Source organism: Megalopta genalis, chromosome 8 (assembly GCF_051020955.1).
Source record: "Megalopta genalis isolate 19385.01 chromosome 8, iyMegGena1_principal, whole genome shotgun sequence".
Lineage (NCBI taxonomy): Eukaryota > Metazoa > Arthropoda > Insecta > Hymenoptera > Halictidae > Megalopta > Megalopta genalis.
In genome coordinates, this window is record NC_135020.1 from 17,560,141 (window position 1) to 17,585,740 (window position 25,600).

General features: G+C 39.1%; 1 protein-coding gene and 1 long non-coding RNA gene across 3 annotated transcripts in view; one reads left to right on the plus strand and one right to left on the minus strand.

Moving 5' to 3' along the window:
* The window catches only part of LOC117227649 (neural cell adhesion molecule 2), a 634,847-nt gene that overhangs the window by 573,953 nt on the left and 35,294 nt on the right, over positions 1 to 25,600 (plus strand). The window contains exon 6 of the mRNA XM_033483085.2: positions 21,673 to 21,824. Within this exon, the coding sequence (XP_033338976.1) occupies positions 21,673 to 21,824 (152 nt within the window). The remainder of the gene's footprint in view (positions 1 to 21,672; positions 21,825 to 25,600) is intronic.
* Positions 1 to 25,600, minus strand: part of LOC143259980 (uncharacterized) — a 252,628-nt gene that overhangs the window by 190,192 nt on the left and 36,836 nt on the right. The gene's annotated exons all lie outside the window — the stretch shown is intronic.

Consider the following 25,600-nt stretch of genomic DNA (forward strand, 5'->3'; position numbering starts at 1 on the left):
TGAAATACCGTGGATAACATAAACGTCGTGAATAAAAACCCGCCGCTACGCTGAAACGCTTTCTATGCGAGTCTCGACAGTAAAAGAATACTTAATGGCCGAGTCATGCTTCTCGCGCTGGTGAAACGTTTTATATTAGTTCTCTGACAACCTTATTAGTGGATCTTCGCGCAGATCCAAAAGATTGGGCCATTGCGCTCGTAGATATTTGAAAACTTATCACTCGAACCGGCAGTAATGCTCCAAAGTTTATGTCGGCATTTTATAAAATTCTCGGGATGATAGCGATTAACTTTAAATCTAAGACGCTCTTCCTGACCTGCGATATCCCTGTTTTATATCGTGTATTGAGTAGTACGTACACTATCGTGCACAAGTAATTGGACACTTGCACAATATTGCGAAAGCTTAATATATATAACATAATAACTTAATATATATAATATATAATATTGCTAAGCTTAAATCAGAGTTTTATAAAATTCTCGGAATGATAGCGATCAACTTTAAATCTAAGACGCTCTTCTTGACCTACGATATCCCTATTTTATATCATGTATTGAGTATTACGTACACTATCGTGCACAAGTAATTGGACACTTGCACAATATTACAAAAGCTTAATATATATAACAATAATAACTTTATATATATATAACATAATAATTTAATATATATAATATATATATATATATATATATTATATATAATATATAATATTGCTAAGCTTAAATCAGAGTTTTATAAAATTCTCGGGATGATAGCGATCAACTTTAAATCTAAGACGCTCTTCCTGACCTACGATATCCCTATTTTATATCATGTATTGAGTATTACGTACACTATCGTGCACAAGCATTTGGACACTTGCACAATGTTGTAAAAGCGTGAGTTATGTTGTTAGTACAATCCTCTAGTGCAAATTTGATTCAAAATTTCATCTTATACGGTCATATAATAACTACAATCACCAAGAAATATTTAATATTAACTGAAATCGATGTAAAATTGATTTTACGGTGACGCTTATGTTTGTTCGCTACAAGTGCTTCTCAGCTGCTTTTTATTCATGTTTGACCCGCTGCATTGAATTGTACAATATTATAAAATAAAGTTTAAAATATTATAAAATAAAAAAGTAAAACTTTTAATTTCATTTTGCTCAGTTTCCAAATACGTATAGTGGCCCACAAGAGTGTTCGTATGCCTTCTAAAACGTATTACACCTTCTAAAACTCAACTAAATGACTTGAATTTTTTTTTATCGATGGCTAAGAAGCTTTTCTTTTGATTTCGTTACTACTCGGAATGAAGAGAAAAAATTAAAAACCCTCGTTCTTTAACTTTTTTATCCGAGCCTATAACAAAAATTTTAAAAATGCCTTTCGTAGATCTCGGTAATTTATATGCGTGTTGAAAATTTGATCGAAATCGGTTAACCCCGTGTCGAGCTATAAGCTTTGAAGGATTTTAAAAACTGCAGATTTCTCACAGTTTTTGGTCGAAATCGTGATAAAACTGCGATTTTTGCCATCTTTAATTTGTCGTAACTCACGACAACGTCAATAAGTTACCGAGAGGCATATTTTTAATTTCCATTATTGGCTCGGATAAAAAAAATGAAAAAAAACGAGAGATTTTTATTTTTTTTATTATTCTAACTAATAGCAAAATTTAAAAAAAACTTTGTAGCTATCGACTAGTAGACTAGCCCCTCTATCACCTAAAAAAAATTCAAGTCACTTAGTCCAGTTTTAAAAAAGTTATCGCGCTTTAAAAGGTGTACGAACATTTTTGTGGAGCATACTTCCGGATCATAAACCACTTGTAGTTTTAATAGCTTTCGAAGTAGAAACAAGTTTTACAATGTAAAAATTATTTGGAAACGTGATATAGCGATTTTTAGTAGCGTCTCAGATTCGCCACGCGAGGGAGAAGGATTAAAACGAAGAGAAAGGAAGAAAGGGATTGATCGAATGCGCCGTGGGTGAGAATCTTTCCCAGAACGGCGTTGCACGTATCGCAACACGCCAGAAGAAATACGATTGAACTTCGATTCGCCCTAGAATAATATTTTTTGCTAGTCCTGACTTGTCCAATGTTTATACGAGCCTTCGCAAACGCGAGTCTCATTTTTCGATTTCTGATAATTGATGTTGACTTCTTGCGTGTCCCTGTGCTCTCAATTGAAAATATCGCAACTGTGTCTTCTAAATGTTCCAGCATTGATTTCTCTATCATTGTTAAAATTTATTTCACTTGTAATATCAGTCACAGTACAAAAACGATCCTTTTATTTTAAGGAGCCTCCCGACAGTTTCATTTGTTAATTTGAGGGAGAGAAATGAGAGAGAGATGAGAAATTTCTCACTGCGAAAAAGAAAGAACTTTTTCTTCAATGATTTCTGTTACGGTCATATCGATTTGCTTAATCGTTTGAGTCCCAGAGATTATTCAGAAAACACGGTCGAAAAGTGGCGAACAGCGTAATAGCGCTTGTCTTAATTGATTGCGAATAGAACCAAGCGGCGCGATAGCGCTCGTCAACATTGACAAACAAAACAAAAAGAAAAAAATGAAAAAAAGCAGCTATGCGATGTACGTGCATCGCTAAAGTTTGATCGCGACGCAAGATCTAAACAGCGCGATCGCGCTGCTTGGGACTCAAACGGTTAAGAATGAAAGATTTGAAGTTCGAAGAACAAAAGATAACCCTTTAAACCCTTGGCATACAATGACGAGTTTGGCTCTACAGTCATTTCATGCGTCACTTTGGACTGGTCTGTTGACGAGTCTAACACGTCGAGAGCTGTTTTCGACGGACACTCGTGCCTCGATTCTGATTTGTTTATAATGTTCAAGATGCTCCGCTCTCCCACCTTCTCGACAGTATCGATAACAACGTCGCATCCACAAATCAGTAATCCAAATATCGAAACGAAACGCTCTCTTTCTCAGCTTGCACATAACTGTTCAGTTGAGCCAAGTCAAATAGCGTTTTTCGGACGCATCAAATTCAGCTTTATTTGTATGTCAAAGGGTTAATGTTCATTCCTTGAAGAAATATTTGTTGAAGATTGTTTTGCCTTGGTTTGCTGATTGGAACCTGAACATTCGAGGTGACGATATTTTCATAATTCAGTCTTTATTGCGAATAATGCTTTCGAACATCTTTAAGTTGCTGATAATTTATATCGTCATCTGTAAATTCTCCCTAATTGAAAAAACGAGCCGCAAGGCTCGAATAATCGTATCTCCTCTTCCCAAATTGTCCATTTTTGTGTACAATCTGAGCGTCAATTAGGCAGAATTTACTCTGCTAGCAACATCGAAACTTGTGTCTTCGATTGTCACGTTATTGTGAAAGTGAACATGTCAAGAGAAAGAGAGAGAGAAAGAGAGAGAGAGAGAACGAGCAATAAAACAGTGTAAAGCAGTAAAATAATCATAGAACGAAAAAGAAGATAAAAGAGAGGAGAATCAGAGTGAGGACTAAAGTAGTTTGCGACGAATGTATCCAGTCAACGAAGAAGATAAAAATTGAAGAGCCGAGGATTACGGAAAGGTTACATCAATTTCGTTCGGCTCCTTCTTCGGCGTCTAAGCTTGCACATGTGTACCGATATATTATCGAACGTATCCCCGGCGAGATCAAAGGATTCTCGTAAGGAAACTTCACGAAAAAGTGGAACATCGGTTGATCCCCGACAACGCAATACAGACTTCGCCGACGATGGAGCAAATCCAGTTTCCCGGCAACAACAGATCCCCCGAAGAGTGGCGAATTTTTTCCCCACGGATCCTCTCTGCTAATGTTTGCATAATGTACGTGATAAATCCTGTTTCCAGGATCACGGATTAACCGGTGACCCGGATGCGCGATGGAAATTCCGGCGCTTGTTTATCAGAAACCGGTGCGTCGGCTCCGAAGATCGAAAATCACCGCGGACGTTTTATAAAAGCTCGGGATCGACGCCATGAAATCGACGGGAGTCGCGGGCGAACCGTTTCCGTCTGCGAGATCAAACTTTCACCAATTAATTAGGACGTTGAACTGTTGAATCAGCACACGTCCCGTTGCTCCAGTTTCCCGTCGGTATTTGTCCATACATTACAGTAATTCCCGCACTTGATTGCATACTTTCCGACGAACCGCTCGTCTCCAAATTTATCTCGGAACATCTGCTTTTCATCTTGTGTTAATAAGCGATAGCAAACAAATTTTCATTGATATCTCTTCTTTAAACCCGTGCGATACCATTGACTTCGCAGTCACAATCGTCTCTTGGAAGAAAAAGGAAATTTGTACTTATTGTTCGCTTAATAAATATTTGTCTAAAATCATTATTCGAATGAATTCGTTTCGGTTGAATCTTTTATTCGAATAACAATTATCCATTATTCGTGACAATTATTATAAATTATTCTATCTATTCGTTCGAATGATTCTTTATCTTTTATTCGAATAGAGATCGTAAAGTTATTATTTTTCAAGCATAGAAGAAAGATTATTCCCGAAGAAAGATTATTCAGTTATGCATCAATGATCAATCTACTAAAGAGTATCAAACTTTTCGATGCGATAATTGGAAAAAGAGTTCATTGTAACAATTCTATATTCTATATTCTATATTCTGTATTCTATATTCTATATTCTATATTCTATATTTTATATTTTATATTTTATATTTTATATTCTACATTCTACATTCTACATTCTATATTCTATATTCTATATTCTATATTCTATATTCTATATTCTATATTCTATATTCTATTTTTATTCGAGTTGATTATATTCCGAATTAATTTCTGTACAAATGAATTCTTATTCGAATAACAAATAACTTCTTATTCAGATGAATTTTTGTTCGAATAACAAACAACTTCTTATTCAGATGAATTTTTGTTCGAATAACAAACAACTTCTTATTCAGATGAATCTTTGTTCGAATAACAAACAACTTCTTATTCAGAGATGAGTTTTTATTCGTCTAAAATCTTATTCCGATAAATTGTGACCCAGATAAATTTGTTTCGATTGGATATTTATTCGACCATGTCGAATAAAATTGTATCCGTTGATTCTTATCTCCCATCCGTCATCCGAGCAAAATGTTACCCAACTCCAGCAGAAATTAAAAAATTTGGAACTCCTCGGCTCGACAAATCCATAAACGAGGCCGCGCTAAACGGTCTAATACGTCACCGGATCTAATCTGCTGCCTCTCAGACTGGTCTCGCACGATTTCTGGCTGGTAGAGACGCCTTCGAGCGCATCCGAGGCTCTCCGACCAGGTCGATTTCTCCAGAAGCACAGAATAAGTGGCCCCGTTACAGCGCAATCTCGCGTAACGCGCGAAGGGGCCGAATACGTCCTTGGAAAAACGTCGTTTCCATTCCTCCTCTCCTCCCTCGGCCACTCCGGTAGCCATCGTAGCCCCGCGACGGCTTTCATCCAATTTCCCCGTGTCTCCGAAAGAGAGTTGCCCGTCCACGACACGACTCGCGGCTACCACTTAAGTCGAAGTGCTTGCACGGTGTGTCCCATAGGATCCATTGTAGGCCTCGGAAACCATGATCCCGGCCCGTCCGTCGCGACCGATCCTTTCTGTCTAGCCTTTCGTAAATGTCAGCAGCCTCGTCCCTTAAGGCGGACCTCCGAATCTCACGGTTCGTTAGGACCCACGCTTGTAATTACAAGCCACATTCGTGGAGAACGTTTCCGTAACGTGTACGCATAATTCCGCTGGTAAACATTCGCACGAGGATCTGCAACTTCGGCTGTACCTAACATTCAGAGCAGGCGTCGAATGTACCAAAAATGATTGAACCAGTGATTTTAAATAAATATCTATCTTTACTATGTAAGACGGAACTGTGTTACTATTGGAGCGGTTGACGTGATTCTAGAAGGTGTCCCAAAATGATGGTACTTCCGGGAAATGAGGGGTTCCTGAGGTTATTTGAAGCAACTTTTTCCTTAGCGAAAATGCAATTCGCGGCTTTGTTTACGAGTTATTAACGAAAAACAGTGACCAATGGGAGGCGACATCAGTTGGCGCGAGGCAGCCGAGCCAATCAGCGGAACTGAGCTTCGTGCGCTCGTTGACTAGCCGCGCTAGTCGAGCTTGCCTCTCATTGGTCACTGTTTTTCGTTAATAGCTCGTTAACGATGGCTCGGAGAAAATTTTTGTAAAGGAAAAAGTTGCTACGAATGACGTCAGGAATATACATAACCCCTCATTTACCGAAGGTACCATAATTTTGGGATATCCCCTGTAAATGGTACTATTACTGTGACGAACGACGAGATTCTATATTATATGTTACTATTGTGATGGGTGACGATAAATGCCAGTGCAGATAAAAAACCACTCCACTAAAATGTATAAAACACTGGGACACTTGGCCCTACGGATAAAATTATCAGAGCATTTTCGACGATCTAGCGACACCAACCAATTTAAATGAAAAGATAGAGGTAGCTGGACAGTTTGACGCCAGGAATAACGCCAGAAACGGCGACGCCAAGAACGGTGACGTCAAGGAGCAATGACGCCGTTGTACCCCATGGAATTCGGGTACGGCTACGTTTCAAATTGTTTTTAGTACGTAGAAATGGTGTTTCGGTCACAAACTTTATTGGGACCTTGGGAATTGTGTGACTGTTAACCCCTTGCCATACTTTGACGAGCTTGACACGTGATGAAGATTTCTAATAATAACCTGTTAAGTATAAGCGCTATTCCGTTCTTTTTAGTCTGAATAAATCTCTGATTTCTTGTCATCGGTGTTTAAACATTTAAGTAAATATAGACAGTCGATAAATATAAATTATCATTTCTCTTCTTAGAAATCATTAAAATCGAAAAACTTCTAACCACTGTAACTATGAAGAAAATGATACAGCAAGGAGTTTATATCCTTCGATTAATACGTTGTAGTCACAAGATGCAGTCATAGTGAACATTATTTCAATTGTTTTCAGTGTACCGGATTAGTGTTTCGATCACAAAATTCGCTGAAAATCTTGCGAATTGTGTGCACGTTTTAATATCCTTAGATTACCAATTGTTAAGAAAGATGATTTCACTTCTGTTAATACATTAGTGACAGAAACCTGATGTATTAAAATCGTTGAGAAAAGAGATGAATCTTTTCTCAACGTCTTCTCTTGTAGCTTGCAATCGATTCACAGAGTTTTGTATCAAAATCTTTGTATTAAAATCATTGAGAAAAAAGATGAATCTTTGCACAGAGTTTCGTATCAAAATCCGCAACGAATGAAATCGATCCCCCTGATACAAATCTCAACCGCCTTTAAAATTATTTTGCAAACGCGTCCCACACAAAGGTATAAATTCGATAGCAACTGCGCACCGCCTTCCACGTCCGGGATCTCATTAATAAAGTAGATTAGATGGGCATCGAAAAAAGCCATAATGCGCAGGATTAAAGGCCGGAGTTGGACGTTTATCGCGTCAGGAATCACGAGCGATATCCTGGCCGGCGATGGTCTTGCTCGAACGATCGCGATCCAAAAGTTCCGTGGCCTCTCGATGGCCGAGAGCTTCGGGAGTGTCTCAGTCATTTTCCGTTTGGAACGGGATATATCGATCTCCATGCGGCTCTGAAGGCTATTAAGGGTAATGGCGTATCCACCGAGTTCGGGGCTCCCCCATTCCCGCGAATGCAGCTGGTGAATCTTCCTCTTTTTCCTTCCGGCCCCGTGTTTGCGGATCGAGTCAGCTCATAGAAGGTGGTCCAAGTTCAAATAAACTTCCTCGAGTCGATGAAATCAAATTAGTTTACCGTCACCGGCAGGAAATAGAAGCCTCGATAACAATGAATCCCGGAACGTACGAAGCCCCGTTCTAAGAATACTTTCCTTAGGGGAAATCGATGCGCGGCTATTAAAGTAGCTGCTCAATTACTCATCGTCGGGATTGGATTGGAGTCGCGTGCATCGGTATTGTCAGTCAAACCGACTACATAGTTAACGACTAGCTTCACGACTGACTCGTAAAATGGTCGCACCGAATGGGAGTTCGATTATGGTCCAATTGCGCGCCGAATGCCCCGCTGTTATCATTATTCGATGAAAGGTAGATTGGCGTGTTACCCTTTTCATCGCCATTGATCAATGCAATTGCAGATCCTCGAGATTATATGAACTTTTTCTACTTGTCCGTTGGCGTCAGTTTGTTTTTGGGAGATATTGAAGACAGATAGCCTGATCAGGCTACTCTGCTTTCGGTTGATTCATAGCGGTTCAGCGTGACCTCTTTGATGCGTGATTCCGTCGACGGACAAAGCTCGGACGATGACTTTCGACTCGAAGTTGTGCCGATATCCGATGGAGCGCATTCGTTGGCACATGTTTAAAAAATTATGAGATCTTTATCCTCTATCTTAACCCTTAGCGCTCCGCGCGTTTCTCGAGTACTGCCTACCAGCAACTCCGGCACATTTTTGGAGCGGAGCGACTGAGATAAAGGAAGTTTTATTTTGAGCGGAAAAGATTACACGTCCTTGTGAATGCATTTGATTTTACTTATTTCACAAATATACATTTTCTTATTGTAAATAAAAGATAAATTTTTAATTTTGTAATTCACCATGGTGCGATATCTTTGGTAACAATCTGCCATGTGCATTCTGGGTTTACTTGGACAAGTGTCACAATATTCACATTGCCAAATAGAGTTACTAGATATTTCTTTCAAGGTTAGAACATTTTCTGCGTAATTGTTGGCTTCCTTTATAATTTCATTTACCAGTTCGTCCGTGAAAAATAATTTAAAATATTGCATCGGCTGTTCAACGTTTGTAGGAACTTGTGGTCCAATGACCTGTGGCAATACGCTGAAAGGTATTCTATCTGGAATATGTAATTCTTCCGTAACATCACGCCATTCGTCTAAGTCTTGTAACGAATCTTCGCTTTCACTTTCAATAATTCTCATTCTTCGTCTCTTTGGTAGTATAATTTCGCTACTAGTACTTGAAGTGTCAGAATCATAACCAACATTGTCGTCCACAATGTCTTTTAACTCTTCAAAATCAAATACGTCTTCGGTATCACTCGGCTCTAAATTCTCATCATAATATTTATTTTTCTCCATGTTGCTAACCATAGAAAAGGTCAAAAACTGGTTTAATCATAATGGTACATAGACTTAGCACGTTTCAACCACAGATAACAATTGCTAACGTCGACGATAACGTATGCTAACAACATTTGGCTCCGCAGCGGAGCCTTCGGAGCGCTAAGGGTTAAATAATGCATATTATTTCAAGGACTATATCATTACGAAGAGAGAGTAAATCGATATAAAGATTTCTTCACAAATAAAAAATCATTTTCTTGCATATTATTTCGAACATCATTTCTTTTGTCGTATTTGAAATAAAAGAAAAATAACGAAACAATAACAATTGCTAACGTCGACGATAACGTATGCTAACAACATTTGGCTCCGCAGCGGAGCCTTCGGAGCGCTAAGGGTTAAAGAATAAGGATAGTTTTCCAGAAGGATCCGGCTACGAAGTGAGGAAGACAGCAGCGCCTTCTGATAAGAGAACTATGCTAGACTTGCCCTCAGCACTTACCCCAGAACCGTAATTGAGAAAAGTTACATGTCTCATCCACCAAAATTTCTGGCATGCCCAACCATACAAATCGGTGCTACTCGCCTGAACGTTGTCTTCAGTCAAATCCTTCATCGAGAGGATAATACGCAGCAACTCGGCAGAAACGTCAGAGTTCGCTGGTTCATACGGCGCAGCTTGCAGCGAGATAAAATCATACGGCCGATAAATATTGTTACGGCGACTTGTCCAAATCAAGTCGCTGTAATGTGAAACTGCCCTGTTGTGAGCAACTCCATAAAGACAAATAGAAGAGAGGGGTTGCCACGGAGGTGTTTGATCAACGGACAATCGAGGAGTCGGGATCGGACCGTCGAGCGATCAACACCATCTAATTCAAAGATCTCTAACATAATTTAATTTAGTTGTATTATAGTTCGTGTTCTCTATTGTAAATAAAATGCCGCGACGCGGGAGAAGTGTAGTAATTCGTAACAATATGTATCAGTTTTTTTCCGAGTACACCGTGGTAATCAGGAGACGGACGGAAGTTTCCGGCGGACCCACTATTTCAGATATTCCATTCCGTCGCCACCGGTGGCCCACTCTGGCCAACGTCCCCGCTGAGTTGTGGCCAGGATTAATTTACATGACTTGCATCGAGCTAATTCGGTCGGTCGATAACCCAAAGGGGGTGAAACGATGTTTACTTTATTACGTAATCACGGGGAAAGCCAATATTGACGGAGCCGGAGATGCTAGGTGGTTCGGAGCCGCCTCTACGACTCTTTTAAAAGCGATCGCGTCCCGAGTTATTTTACACGGCCGCCTTACAGAATTTCATTATCGAACCGCGTGCGCGTTCACGAAAACGTTTTCGGAACGGCGACGGAAACCGTACAAACAACCGTTTTCCTTTAACCCATTAACTTCCGCGATCCCCGTTTTGGGGATTTTGGAATTTTACGTACGCGCGAGGAATATGTCAGTTTAAACTGTCTGCGTTTGACAGTTTAATGACACTTTATACATAACGGTCAATATTACAGCAATATCTGCAATATTATATTGTAACAGACGATGTGTGTTTTACGTTTCGTTTCTTTTCAACAAGTGAACAAATTTGGAAATTATCTGCAAGTCGAACACAACGAAATTATCATACTTGGAGCGTGATATTTTTGGTTTGGTTTTTACAATATAATCAAATACCATATATAAATATGTAATTTAGAGGTTATAGTAACCATGTATTAATTATTCAGTCTTTTGTTTTTCATACACAATAAAAGAAAGCTTTTTCTTTCCTTTATCTCTCTCTCTCTCTCTCTCTCTCTCTCTCTCTCTCTCTCTCTCTCTCTCTCTCTCTCTCTCTCTCTCTCTCATATTTTATTCTTTCTTTCTTTCTCCATTTGGGACTTTTTAAAAAATATAAAATATTTTAACAACAAAATATAATTCGAATATACTTATATTATTGCTCAACTTGTTGTGCGCGTACATAATTTTTCCCGTCAAAAATTAAGAAAAAAATTTGGCAGTTAATGGGTTAATGTAAAATGAATGAAGACTTAAGCTGCATTATTACTAAAATGATCATCCACAGATCGTTATTTAATCCTCTGAACGATATTCTCGTAAGCGAATTGTTTTCCTAACAAGTTCATACACTCGTGAACATTGTTTGATAATTACAGCTTTTTTTACAAGTGTACCGTAAGATTTTATGCAAAAATACGTGAAACGATCAATGAATGAACAAGAACTTGTAATAAACAAACCAGCGAATGATATTGTACAAATGAAACAAATAAAATGTGAAACTAATTATAAACAAAGACGAAATGGCATTTACAAGACACCTATAGGTAAATAATAGAACTGCTAATGTAAAAAAAGCATGAAAACCGTTCAGTTCTCTCTCTCTCTCTCTCTCTCTCATACAATACGAGAAATGTTCATTCATTGGACTGACCACCCTACCAGATTGTTAACAGCGACCCATTAATCGTCACGCACTTCGAATGTATTCGGTCGTTGGAAGAGTTGTTTTATTTTTCAAACAAATTTCATATGGAAAGAGTATTAAAAGAGCACTCTCGATTCGGTATTTTGCCAATAAAACATAAGACTTCCACGAGCATCGGATTTCAAAGCTACAAAAAGAAATACAAAAAAGTTCTTTTTTGTTTAACCTAAACATTAATAAATCGTGTTCCATTCTCTCGTGACAATAATTACCAAAAAATCAGATAAAAGGTGAAAGCTTCGATCTTCGGTGCACTGTTACGCATTCGCCACGTGAAAATTCAGAAAGAAGAAACGAATCTCCATTCGTCCCTTGTTTTCCGCGATAGCGTCAGAAAACGCCGACGCTGCACAAAAATCCGCGGTCCGCTCGAGCTGTTTAAATCGTGTACACGATAATGTCCGTCCGCTCGGAGACGCTCCATTTTCGGAGACGTCCGTCAGCGGGGCAAAATCGAGACGCGCGCATTGTTCGACCATAAAGGCCGGTATCGCCGACGTGGTCGCGAAAATTTGCTCCGTCTCTGCTGGACAGTATCGCGGTCGGCTCGCGACGTTCCGCCTGTAACTTTTCCTTTTGTGAACGCGGTTCGTCGGCGAGTTACGCGGCGCGTGCACGCAGAAAACCGCGCGTTCGCGTCGTCCGTTCCCCTTTGTCCGCTTTCGGAGTCGGTTCCCGTCGCAGCCTGTCGGCCCGGTAACTCACCGCGTTAACTTTCCCGCTGAATTCGCACCGCGATTTCGGGCTTTCTTGCCGCCGCGACCGCGAGATTGCAGCAAGAAGTTTCCGGCAACCGAGTTACTGTAACTTCTGCAACGAGGTTACACCGGGACGGTCGTCGAAGCGGCCGGGAAAATGGTTTTTCAATGTTGCTCGCTGGGGCCCCTGTCACCGCGACCAGAATCAACGAAATCGACTTTCTCGATTCCTCGTTGCAAAGAATCAGCGCCGCGTTCCCCGGGCTTCCAAAGAAATTGTTGACCAGAGTGGTCTCGCTCGTCGTTCACTTCTATCGATGGCTTTACCGAATGTGCATTTTTGTGGTCCGGCCGCGTCTTCGCGTGTACTACTTGCCCGTTTGGCCGGCTTTATTATCATATCTTGATCGTTCGTGATCTTTAATTTATTTCTATTTATTTATTTAACACGTTCCGTGCCACGTGTACCATCGATGGTACACGCTTGCATGTTTACTTAGTGAACTGAACAAATTGTTTACAAGAAATTTAGAACCGAAGAATCAATTTCCACCGCAAGAATGGGCGTTGATAAGTTTTTGTTACGTTGTTATGTGTACGAGAATTAATAATTGCACGTAATACATCAAGTTTTAGTAAAATATCAAAGTGTGAAGATTCGAGTAAAAAAAGCTCGGCACGGAACGTGTTAATATACGAGAGAACGCTTTGGAGCGAGCGTTACAGAGTCGTTTGCAAGTAGTTACAGCACAACGAAAAATTAAAGTTAAATTAAATTAAATTAAATTAAACAGTTAAGCAGGGAGAAAATATCAAATGCTTGGTAATAAGTATTCATATCAATGATGTTGCGCACGGCACAAACTAACCGCCGGAAGTCGTGAGGAGACGACACGATTTATTGGTTTGGACTCCACAGTCCTCGGTTTACAATTCTTGGAGCACGGCTCCGTTCGACGTATCAAGTGTAGCACGGCTACGAATTTGTTGCAAAGTGAAGCACGGCTTCGTATGGGCGCAAGGGCGCAGAATAATACTAGTCTATATGCAATAACGTTGTCTACCAAAATCGGCCGTTATCAAATTTGCGGCAGTATACTACTGTGATCAAAAAGTAAGGTGAAATTGTCATTTAAAACTCCCGGACATTAGGAAGGCAGGCAATTGTTTTTTTCCTGGGTTGGTAGGACTGTCTATAACAATTTCCAAGCGTCTGTTTGTTAAAAGGTTTAATTATCTCCGAGTTACACGTGTTTTAGTAAACGACCAAAAGTGAATTTTTCGATTTTTACAATGGGTGATTTTGTTGAGCAAAGAACTTGCATCAAATTTTGTTTGCGGAACGAATATTCTTGTGCGGACACGTTGAAAATGTTGCAGAAGGCCTTTGGTGATCAAACTGTGGCACAAAAAAACGTTTATAAGTGGTACAACGAGTTCAAAGCGGGCCGAGAACGCGTTGAAGACGAACCGCGCTCTGGACGACCATCAACGTCTACCGACGAGGGCCACGTCCAAAAAATCGAAGATTTGGTGCTTGAAAATCGTCGATTGACAATAAGAGACCTCGCTGATAGTGTTGGAATATCATTTGGTTCAGCCCAAACCATTTTGAAGGATGTTTTGTGTCTCAAACGCGTCAAGTCTCGATTGGTGCCATGTCATACTGCATTGGTTCTTCGCGACTTTTTTGCCAAAAACTCGACTCATATCGTTCCGCAACCACCGTATTCGCCTGATTTGGCTCCGTGCGACTTCTGGTTATTCAGCAAACTCAAAAAGCCAATGCGGGGACGCCGTTTTGACACGATTGAGGAGATAAAAACCGAATCGAAGAAGGTCTTGAAGGCTATACCGGAAAAAGACTATTCCGACTGTTTCGAGGACTGGAAAAAGCGTCGGAAACAGTGCGTTTTATCGGACGGGGATTACTTTGAAGGGGATGAAATTGATTTGGAAGAATAAATAAAGAATTTACATTTTATAAACAAATTCACCTTACTTTTTGATCACAGTAGTATATAGACACCTGGCCGATGTTCAAGGAGAAGCATCGTCAGGCGTCGAAGGCCAGTCATTGCCTCCTAAGGCAAAAACACCGCGTATACATTTCGGCCGAGGCGAGCGTTTGACGGTCGGGGCAACGCGCGTCGATCGTGTTATTGTCTTGCCGCCTCGCCGTTTATTCGACAAAAACGAATTCGGCGAGACGGCGTACATCGAAAGTCGAACGTGCGTTGACCCGCGGTCCGCGATTCGGCCGGAACAAATGAAGACATGATGATATACGGTTCTGTTTGCCATAAAAGGTACAGTGGTCGAAAACGTATTTACGAACTAATTTTAATAATTTACGATAATAAAATATATTTGCGAACTAATAGACGCTGGTAAGCAACTTAAACGAAATAAATAAATCGTTACGATTGTCATGTTTTCTGCCATTTGTCGGGCTGCGTTTTCTGCCGTGCGTTGATACAATATGCGTTAATATGCGACTTCTTGATCAATTGGTCGTTGATCAATGCTAATGCCTTCATAATTCGTGAACTTGTCTCTATCGTCTTGTCATATTTACTCTTTCTATTGGTCGTTGATCTATTTCACTATCTTGATCGTTCGTGAACCTGTTTCGATTGCCTTGCCGTATGCTGTGTCATTTGTCTGATTACACGTTGGCATGCATCGCTCATTCAATTGGTCATTTATCTATTTTACTATCTTGATCTTTCGTAAACTTGTTTGGAGTTTGGATTGTTTTGTCACATTCCCTGTCATTTGTCCGATTACGCGTCAACTTACGCTACTTGACCGATTGATCGTCAATTTATGTCATTTATTCAGTCATGTCCACGCTTGTTTCTCTTATCTATTTCCATCGTTCTCTGTTACTTCTCCGACTATACTACAACGTATACCGTTGGTTCATACTAGTTCTGACTACAGTTTTTGTCTGACCACGTGTCGGCTACACAAATTTGTTTGATAGTATGTTGCTTCATTCTGTTAAGTTCTAACATAAATAAGTATTTACATGTCATTTAATACAAACATGCATAACTGTGAGAAACATGAACTCGTTATTTATTAAAAATGGTACTTTTTAATAAAGAAAACAATAATAAAGGAAACGCAATTTTAAAACGCAATAACTATTTTAAAACTGAACTAAAAATAACTTGAATTTTTTTAAATGATAGAGAGACTAGTCTACTAGATGATGGCTGAAATGATTCTTTTTTAAATTTTGCTATTAGTTAGAATAACAAACAACTAAAAATCTCTTATTTTTTAACTTCTTTTATCCGAGCCAATAATGGAAATTTAAAAAATGCCTCTCGGTAACTTATTGACGTTGTTGTAAGTTACAACAAATTAAAGATGGCAAAAATCGCAGTTTCATCATGATTTCAACCAAAAACTGTAAGAAGTCTGCAGTTTTTGAAATCCTTCGAAGCCTGTAGCTCGACTCGGGGTTAATCGATATAAGTTACCGAGATCTACGAAAGACATTTTTGAAATTTTTGTTGTAGGCTCGGATAAAAAAGTTAGAAAACAAGGGTTTTTAATTTTTTCTTTTTATTCCAAACAGTAACAAAATTAAAAGAAAAGCTTTTTAGCCATTGTCTAGTAGACTAACCCCTCTATCATTTAAAAAAAAAATTCAAGTCATTTAGTTCAGTCTTGTAAAAGTTATTGCGTTTTAAAAGGTGTACGAACACTCTTGCGAGCCACTGTACTTATTGTACTTTGACAAAAACCAACATACACTACGTCCATAACTAAACAAATAATAATATATAATAACAATAATAATATATAAACAAACAAAAATATATAAACAAATAATAATATGTAGAAATTGTCCAATATTTAAACAATATTGAATCTGTATCGATTAGGAAAGGACGATTAGACGATTAGAAGACAGGAAATATCGAGTACCGTACCTACAACTAGGATTACAACTACTTCACTTAATTCTACAACTTGCAACGCTCCTCACTCGACGACACTCTCGAACACTCTCTGTCCACTCCAAACACGCTCCTTCGACACAATGCCTGCCTTTCCTAAAAACGTGACAATCGCATCCGCCGGCTCTCCGTCGCCAAGGGTTTTTTTCATCTGACCCGGCCTTCGCGAACGTTTCTCTTTTAATACAAAGTCTTAAAACTACGGTCTCCTAAGCCTAACACTCCTCCTCGTCCTAAACGTGCCCACTAAATTACGATACTACAAATATATAAAATAACATAATCGCGCACGCGAACTTGTTCAGCCTGCTTGACCAAGCACCGATTTATACAATTCGTTGAACTTATGCGTACGTTTAACACTTTTCGGATCGTACACGCTCGTACCACTTGTTCGAACCGACGTCGAGGCAGGCTGGTTGCCTGGCCGAATCTAATCTGTGCTACTTGTCGCGTCGGACGGTGATTTATGCTCCATGCTCGGCGAACCTATAGCTCGTACTGTCCGCCTAATCCTGCTACGATCTCCACCACGTTTGCTCATTCTACTTGACCAGTTCTTATTTCTCCGATTTAATTCGTCGCGTTTATTGCACGAGGAATGGCCATTCCTCTTTCTGCAATTTGTCTCGAATCGCGGCGCTCGTTCCACGGCGATCGTTTTACAAGAAAATAAGGGATTTTATTGCACCGTGTCACTCATAAATCCCTGCCGCCTGCCGAGTCGTCTCGCCGTAACAACGCGATCGCAAAGCAACAATGCGCGCGGTGCCTCCCCTAACTTCTTATCCGCTGTAATTGCGTTGCATTACAAAGGGCGAGGGCCGGTGAAAAACCGTCCGAGTCACGTGCAGACCGAGACGATTTAATTCCTTCTGCCACGCGTTCCGGCTCGCGGCCGGCGAACAATAAACGGGCCGTGGCCCTACCGAGGCAAATGAAAGAATTTTCATAATTAATCCTCGCCCCGTTACGTCTCCGTGTAACTGAACGATAACGTCGCCGGACGAAAATTAAGCGTCTCGGCCTCGTCCAGGCCGTTTCCTTTCCTAGTACTTCTTTTCTCGAGCGACGCTCGGCCGAGCGATAGCTGCGACGTCGGTGGCCCGTGTAGTCGCCGGCGCGCGCGCGCGCGCGAGACAAATTGACATTGATAAATTCTCTTTGTTATAAAGCGATACATCATCCCCACGCCAGGCCCTCAGAGCTCGCCCCACCGAATCGAATTATTCAGAAAATTGCTCGTCCGCTGTTGCTGCGTCGCGTCGGCGGCGCTCGACCCTTCGCCGCAGAAACGTCTCGAAAACTCCACGTTTAACCGTCTTGTTGCTACAAATGTAGCCGCTTTTAGAGTCCCGCGATCCCTGTCAAACTCCTTACAAATCCCTTCGGAAAAAAACGACTGACTCAGAAATGTTTGATATTTTCATAGACTTATAACTCGTTAGTTATTAGAAATTATTATAGATTATAGTTATAATAAGTAACGAGTTGTAATCGTTAACCATTAAACAAATTACTTTTTTAATTAATCAAACGCCTTTTAAATCGCAATAATCTTTTTTAATGGACTAAATGATTTGCATCTTTTTAAGATGTTAGACTAGTTTACTAAGTAGTCCAAAGAATTTTGTTTAAATATTGTAGTTGGTAGGAATTAACAAAAATAAGAATCTCGCGTTTTTAACTTTTTTTAATGAAAACTTAAACAATGCATTTTGTAGATCTCGGTGTCTTATATGCACACAGAGAATTTTCTCGAAATCAGTTAACGCTGTTATGAGCTACAAACAATTAAAGATCTACAAAACGCATTTTTAAATTTTTGTTATAGCCTCGAATAAAAAAGTTGCGGAACTATATTTTTACGTTTTCGTCATTTCAAGTAATAGTAAAATTTAAAAGAAGGAAGATATTTTAATCATTGTACAGTAAACTAGTCCCCCTAACATCGCCGTAAATTGTACGAGTAACTGTATTTGTCTTCTTAGAATGTCCAGAAAAGAGCGCAGTTGGAAGTTTTAACGAACAATAACAATTCAAAGAAGTAACAATTAAAAGACGCATCGATTAAAACAAATAGTAAACTAGTCCCGGTAACATCGCCAAAAAATAATACGAGTCACTGTGTTTGTCTTCTTAGGATGTCCAGAAAAGAGCGCAATTGCAAGTTCTAAAGAACAGTAACAATACAAAGAAGTAACAATTAAAAGACGCATCGATTAAAAGACGCATCAATTAAGAGAAATAGCAATTTTTGTTAACCCATTTGAAATATCGTGTTCCATGTGATCTTATAGACGCAACTTGCGTTACGAAGAAGTTCGTTGTTTAAACAACGGAGGACAAACGTCGAGAATTTCACGCCGCGTGCAACGACGGAAGAACACGCCCCTCTTCTCGACCACATTTATTTTGAGACAGCGCCCGCCACCCTCGCGATTTATGCTCGCAAATCGGAGGCTCTTTGATCCAGTCGCCTCGACGTCCGTCTATGATCGAGCACCTCGCAGAAACGAAATTTCCCCGGAACCCACCCTGTGAAATGCAAAAGCGCGCCTCGTCTAAGACCCTTTCAACGACTCGCCGAGGTGCTGCCGGCTCGGTCGGCAGCGCGAGACAAATATTGGCATGAAAACGCCGCGTGTTTTCTGTTTCGTTGCGGGGGAAACCGGTTGACTGATCGCACGAATTTTTCGCACACTTTCTAAGTAATTTCGTCCGAGATGATATCTCGTGAGACGAGCTACGTGCTTGAAGAACAGGACGATCTGCGAACAAGTAGCAGACGACATAACATTGTTGGTGATTATTTATGATTTCGTAGTAAATATTTAATAATATTAATATTATAATATTAATAATATTATAATACTAGATTAATATTATCAATATTATAATATTATAATACTATATTAATATTATCAATATTATAATATTATAATATTATAGTATTATAACATTTAATAATATTAATATTATAATATTTAATAATATTAATATTATAATCTATAATATTATATCTACATATAATAAATATAATCTATTATATTAATATTATAATCTATAATATTATATCTACATATAATAAATATAATCTATTATCTTAATATTATAATACATCTCTTAATAATATATCTTATATTAATATTATAATATTATAGTATTATAATATTTTTTATAATATTAATGATATTAATAATACTTGAATCAATCGAATCAAACGAGTCTGTTGGGTTACATTGACCATTTTTAAATTGTTAGTCAAATTTTCCACGACAAGATAGAATGTTTAACGTAAAACAAGCCAACGTAATAAACACAATACGAACATAATCGGTGAAGTAAGAAGTCTAACATGTACGTGATCGATAAAATAGAAACCTTATTTTGTTTCTTCCGCAAGTAATGGTGACAAAAATGAATTTTTGGAGATTGTTAATTAATTCTAATTGCACATCTGATGCAAGAAGAAATACTGCTGCAGTTAAAGAAAATAACGAAGAAGAGAGGGCACGGTGAATAATGACAGTTCCAACAATGTATGACGAATTCGTCTCGTCCATTGTTTAAGAATGCATTCACTCGACGATACAATTAAGATCCTTACATCGGCGCACAATACGTTCTTTATTTCTCTTATGTTATTTGCAGTTTTTTATTTCGATAATAAACTGTCCAATATCTGGCACGAATGCGCTTCTATTCTCAGGAACAAAACTATCTCTTATCTGACCACGATCGTCCAATTCTACTTATCTGGCCTATTCCACTTGTTTGGCTATCCACCTATCTATTCTACTTGTCCGACTACAGTCTCCTGCTTCCACTCGTCTGTCTGCGAGCCATCCTAATCTACTTATCCAGCGTCCCTTTACCGTCCGATAACACATCGACCTATTCTACCGATCCGACTGCAAGCTGTTCGTGTCCGCGTTTCTATCTATGGTCCCTACGCTCTTACCTACGGTTTGATTGTTTACGGAGAACCTTTATGCAAATTCTCCTTTGACTAAATCTGTTTGCGAAATCCGGTATAAAGAAATATCTGACATATGCTTTCCATAATCCAAGTTGAATCGTTCAAATGAATAATTATAATAATTATATAATATTCAACTAATCGTTGAATAGAATATTAATGGAATTGCGATGAAAATATCCAGCTCTCTCGATCTATTCGCATAAATTACGAGAGAACCCCGGTGAACACCGATTTTCATGAAACTGCACAAGTGTTTAAAACTTTGACCGTCGCGTCACCAATATGTGGGCGCGACGGCATTATTTACTCAGATTTGAAAATTAATTTTTACGCTGATCCATTACAATTTCCTAATTTTACTCAGATTTGAAAATTAATTTTTACGCTGATCCATTATAATTTCTTAATTTTACTCAGATTCGTAAATTATAAGAATGTTGAAGAAGGAATTGAATATCATACAACTTTACTTTACAATTTTCACTTCAGCAAATAAAATACTTTGGAATTATGACATTTTTTGAGGTTGTCGCGTGACAGTCAAAGTGTTAGACATTGCTTAAAAAGTGCTGATAAATTTCAAACGCTACGTGACATCCAGAAATAGTTCAAGTAAAAGTTGCACAGGATGTCCCAAAACTAACTTTTTCCTTTAGAAAAATTTTCTCCGAGGTATCGTTACCGTGTTATTAACGAAAAACAGTGACCAATGGGAAGCGAGATCAGCTGGCGCGAGGCGTGCGAGCGGTCGAAGTCCAGTTCCGCTCATTGGCTTAGCCGCCTAGCGCCAGCCGTGCTCACCTCCCATTAGTCAGTGTTTTCTGGTAATAACTCGTGAACAAAGCCACGGATTGCATTTTCGCTAAGGAAAAAGTTACTTCGAATGACCTCAGGAATCTCTTATTTCCTGGAAATACCATAATTTTGGAACAGCCCGTATAAATAAAACTGTGATAACAATTCTTTTTTAAAAGTTATTTTTTTAAAATAACTAATAATAATTAATAAATAATCAATAATAAATACTTAATAATACTAAAAATACGATGCAACTTTTATTTGAACTATTGTTGACTAGCTTTCGTTATTTGCGATTTGAAAATCTATCGAACACACAGTCTTCATCAAAGTTTCATCACAATCCTCTCTGTATTTCGGTTAGCACGACCGTTTTCTTGTGTTCGATCTTAACCTGGCCATCGGTCATAGTTGCGTAGTCGTTTCACCACGTTGTTCACAACGTGAAAGCTCCGTCATCATTTCTAGTCGCGCATTAATTATCATAACTCCTTCGTCATCGTTTTAGTCGGTCATTCGAAGCGGCAATTTCCGTTCATACATTTTCGTTTCGACGTGACACTGATACCACGTGAACGAACGTTCTTGCAGTCAGCCCGCTCGACGTCAAGATAATCGGAGCGAACCAACCGCTGTCAGCGGGCATGAAGTACGAGCTGGTGTGCACGACTTCCGGTTCCATGCCGCCGGCCAATGTGACCTGGTGGAGGGACAAACAGCGTTTGGTCGGCTCCAAGGAGACCGTAAGTAAAACTACCGAGTGTAAATCAAAGTCGCAAACTCTCCCCTCGAATCTGCGAAATGTCCTATGATCGAGTCCCGCAATAAAACGAACTCATATTTTTACTAAATGCTATCCGGCCGGACTCCCCTCCGTAGAATAATTCCCGCGGTGCGTTAACCAGTTAGCTGTGGCGCCTCCATTTCAGAGCGTTTTGGAGTAATGTGAGCAATGTGAAAAGCCAAATAGTGGTCTATACATTTCCTAGTGTGAATGTACGCGATCATTATATTTTCACGCAAGTCGTGCTTTTGGACTTATGCGTATAAAAATTTTAGTATCGCTACAAGTTTATGACGAGTATGTGCATAAAATCTCACGTCCTCGAATACCTTTCGGGATGCGCAGTAAATTAAATACGAATCACGCGAGAAACTACGTAAAATTACAACTTTTTCAATTCTCCGCGCCAGTATACAAATAATAAATAAAATCATTTGAAGAAATGAAACATCACTTGCACCGTAAATAGACAATTGTGGAAACAGAAGTTGGCACGTCCAAATTCATTTTTATTATGATATATTCCAACAAGCTGAATCTTACTAGGATGTTTAGACTGCGGAAGAGTTAAAACACCATCATCTACGATGAAACTTTAATTCTTCAATTTCAGTTTCATTAATTAACCAGTTAGCTGTGTCGCCTCCATTTCAGAGCGCGCACCTATATGTGTCGCGAGAATCGAGCGACGACGAGTATACTCGTCGAACACAATGTAAGTGTCGCTGTTAAAATATTGGATCAAAAAGACGGTTTTATTTGATAAAATTAACAATTTTATTACTAATATTTACTTATTCGCTTGACGTTAACATATACCATATACATAATAAACGAAAAACCCAGGGATAATCAAATACTTATAAAAGTTAAAAATTCAAATTGCTGCTGTAGAAAGAGTGGTATTTAGCAAAGCAAAGAACAATATATAATGGCACTTTGCACGTCGAACACCAATACCGTGATTCTTTTCTAATTTTATTTTTATAACAATGTAAACAACTTCGTGCAGGATTGGCCTGAAAATATTCTGAACATCTTGAAATTTGAGAATATGTTTTTGTTTTCCTTAAAATTACAATTTAAATGGCCAATGGTCACTACTTCTTACGCACGACGAGTATACTCGTCATGTCACAAAATATTGCCATTTCTCCATAACGAGTATACTCGTCAAACACAGCTAACTGGTTAACTTATGCGTTTGAGAGATCGCACTCTGATCAGAAGTCGCGAGTAGACTGGAATTTTTCTATGTAGAATATTCCACGGTGAACACTTCTTCGAAATGTGAACACTGTTCGTAGTTTATCCGAGAAGTCCGTCGAAATCTATTTTTACACAAGCTGTTCGATTTTAATCTATATATGAAGATAACTCATTAATCGTCCACTGTATAAAAAATGTTTCCCACAAAAATGAAACGGTTCCGAGAGAGCAACACGATGACACCATTAATTTGTCCGCAAGTGGACGCGTATAGAGCAAATACAGGTCAAGTTTGTTTTTTTAAATGAAATCATATAATTTTGAATACACTTTTATCACAAAAAAAATATCAAACCACATATGGCAAAAAATTATTAGTTTACGAGACAGTTAAGTGTGAATATTGCAATACCGTATAAAAGAACATTCGTGAGAGCCAGTGTCATCCTGTAGCAATCAATATCCATACGACTACCACTTTGCAATATTTAAACTCAAATATCTCGTAAACTGATAACTTTCTGACTATTATAAAATAAATATTTTTTTTTGTTCAGAACGATGAACTGAATCGATAAATAAACATACAAAGTTGACCTTCATTTGCCCTGTACACATCTACCTAATGATGAACAAGAACGTTAAACTGTTTTTTAACCATTTTTTTTATATCGCGAACATGTCCTCGGATTTAGGATACAATAGTCGCAAGAATGCATGATAATAAAAATTAGAATATGGAACCACGGTTAAATTCATCTTAATTTTTAAAAACAGTCACGATTTTATGATAGCTTTTAACGAAGTTACAGCTGTACAAAGGTTGACAATTAGATCAATAATTAGTACAAAGGTCAATACTTTATAAAGGTCAACACTTTTTCAATACAATTACAAAAGTCAATAATTAGTAATGTTTTAATTTTGCTGCCGAGTATAATTTCAATGATTGCAACATAAGCAGTTTGATACATCGGTTATTTGAACAGGTATTGCGACCGCTTTGTTTTCATTTTGCAAATTCGATGGTCGGTCGAGCACATAAAGATATGCAATCTGATAATAGGAAACGGTCAATCGGGCGAGCAATTTCCAAGAAGCCGCTGCAACCCTTAACCGTTTGATTCCCAAGCAGCGCGATCGCGCTGTTTAGATCTTGAATCGCGATCAAACTTTACTGACGCACGTACATCCCATAGCTGCTTTTCTTCATCTTTTTTCTTTTTGTTTTGTTTGTCAATCTCGGCGAGCGCTATCGCGCCGCTTGGTTCTCTTCGCAATCAATTAACCTTTTAGGCGATCGAGCCAATGAGCGGAACTGGGCTTCATGCGCTGGTTAGCTGGGCCGCCTCGCGTCAGCTGTTCTCGATTCTTATTGGTCATTGTTTTTCGTTAATAACTCGTTAACGGTGCCTCGGAGAACATTTTTGTAAAAGAAGAAGTTGCTTCAAATGATCCGAAGAACCCGCCATTTCCGGATTGCGAGACATTTTTGGGACATCCTGTATATACAGTATCAGACTCTGTACAGTACACATCAGACTCTGCCGTCCAGAGAGATAGCCTCGCGCAGAATTCAGCCGTACCTAAAAGGTTAAGACAAGCGCTATCACGCTGTTCGACATTTTTCGACCGTGTTTTCTGAATAATCGCTGGGACTCAAACGGTTAACACGTTGAATGCCACGAGGGTCACCGGTGACCGGCACTTAACTTGGCGGTGACGTTATGGGATCCATCGGTGACCGGCGCGCCCAAATTGGTAGAAATATTATATATATATATATATATATATATATATATATATATATATATATATATATATATATATATATATATAATTTAAAACAAATGTCAATATCTAAAATTTTTTAGTATTACCATTGTCAATTCAAATAGTGACCCTCGTCGCAATTAACATATCAAACATGGTTATATGGCAAGCATGGCTATGGGATACACCGGTGACCGGCACGCCCAAATTGGTAGAAATATATATAATTTAAAACAAATGTCAATATCTAAAATTTTGTATTATTACCATTGTCAATTCAAACAGTGGCCCTCGTCGCAATCAACATGTCAAACATGGTTATACACTGTAACTTATCTATTGCAGATAATATTTCAACATTATATGTATCATTATATGTATAAAATAAAATTCATCGTGGCGTCACGGGCAATTTCTGTAAAACCGGCGTGGCATTCGACGTGTTAAGAAAACAAGAACGGAAGGTGTATTGCGGTGGTGCACAGGTATCGCTGGCCCGGTTTGGCCAGGTGGAACACGGTAGAGGAATGGCCGTGAGAGCGCACCAATGAGATTCGATTTAGCATCGTCGGCGCGTGCATTCAGCGCAATTTGTAATCTCGGCGCAGTCCCTCGAAGGTGCCCTGGGATAGATGCTTACGCGTGGGATCCCGTGTCGCATTCTCTCCCCTGCGTGCGCGATACCGTGCCGGGATATCGTTATCTGGGCCCGGGCCGTCGCGCCGCGGGCTTAAGCCGCGCTGAAAGCGCCAT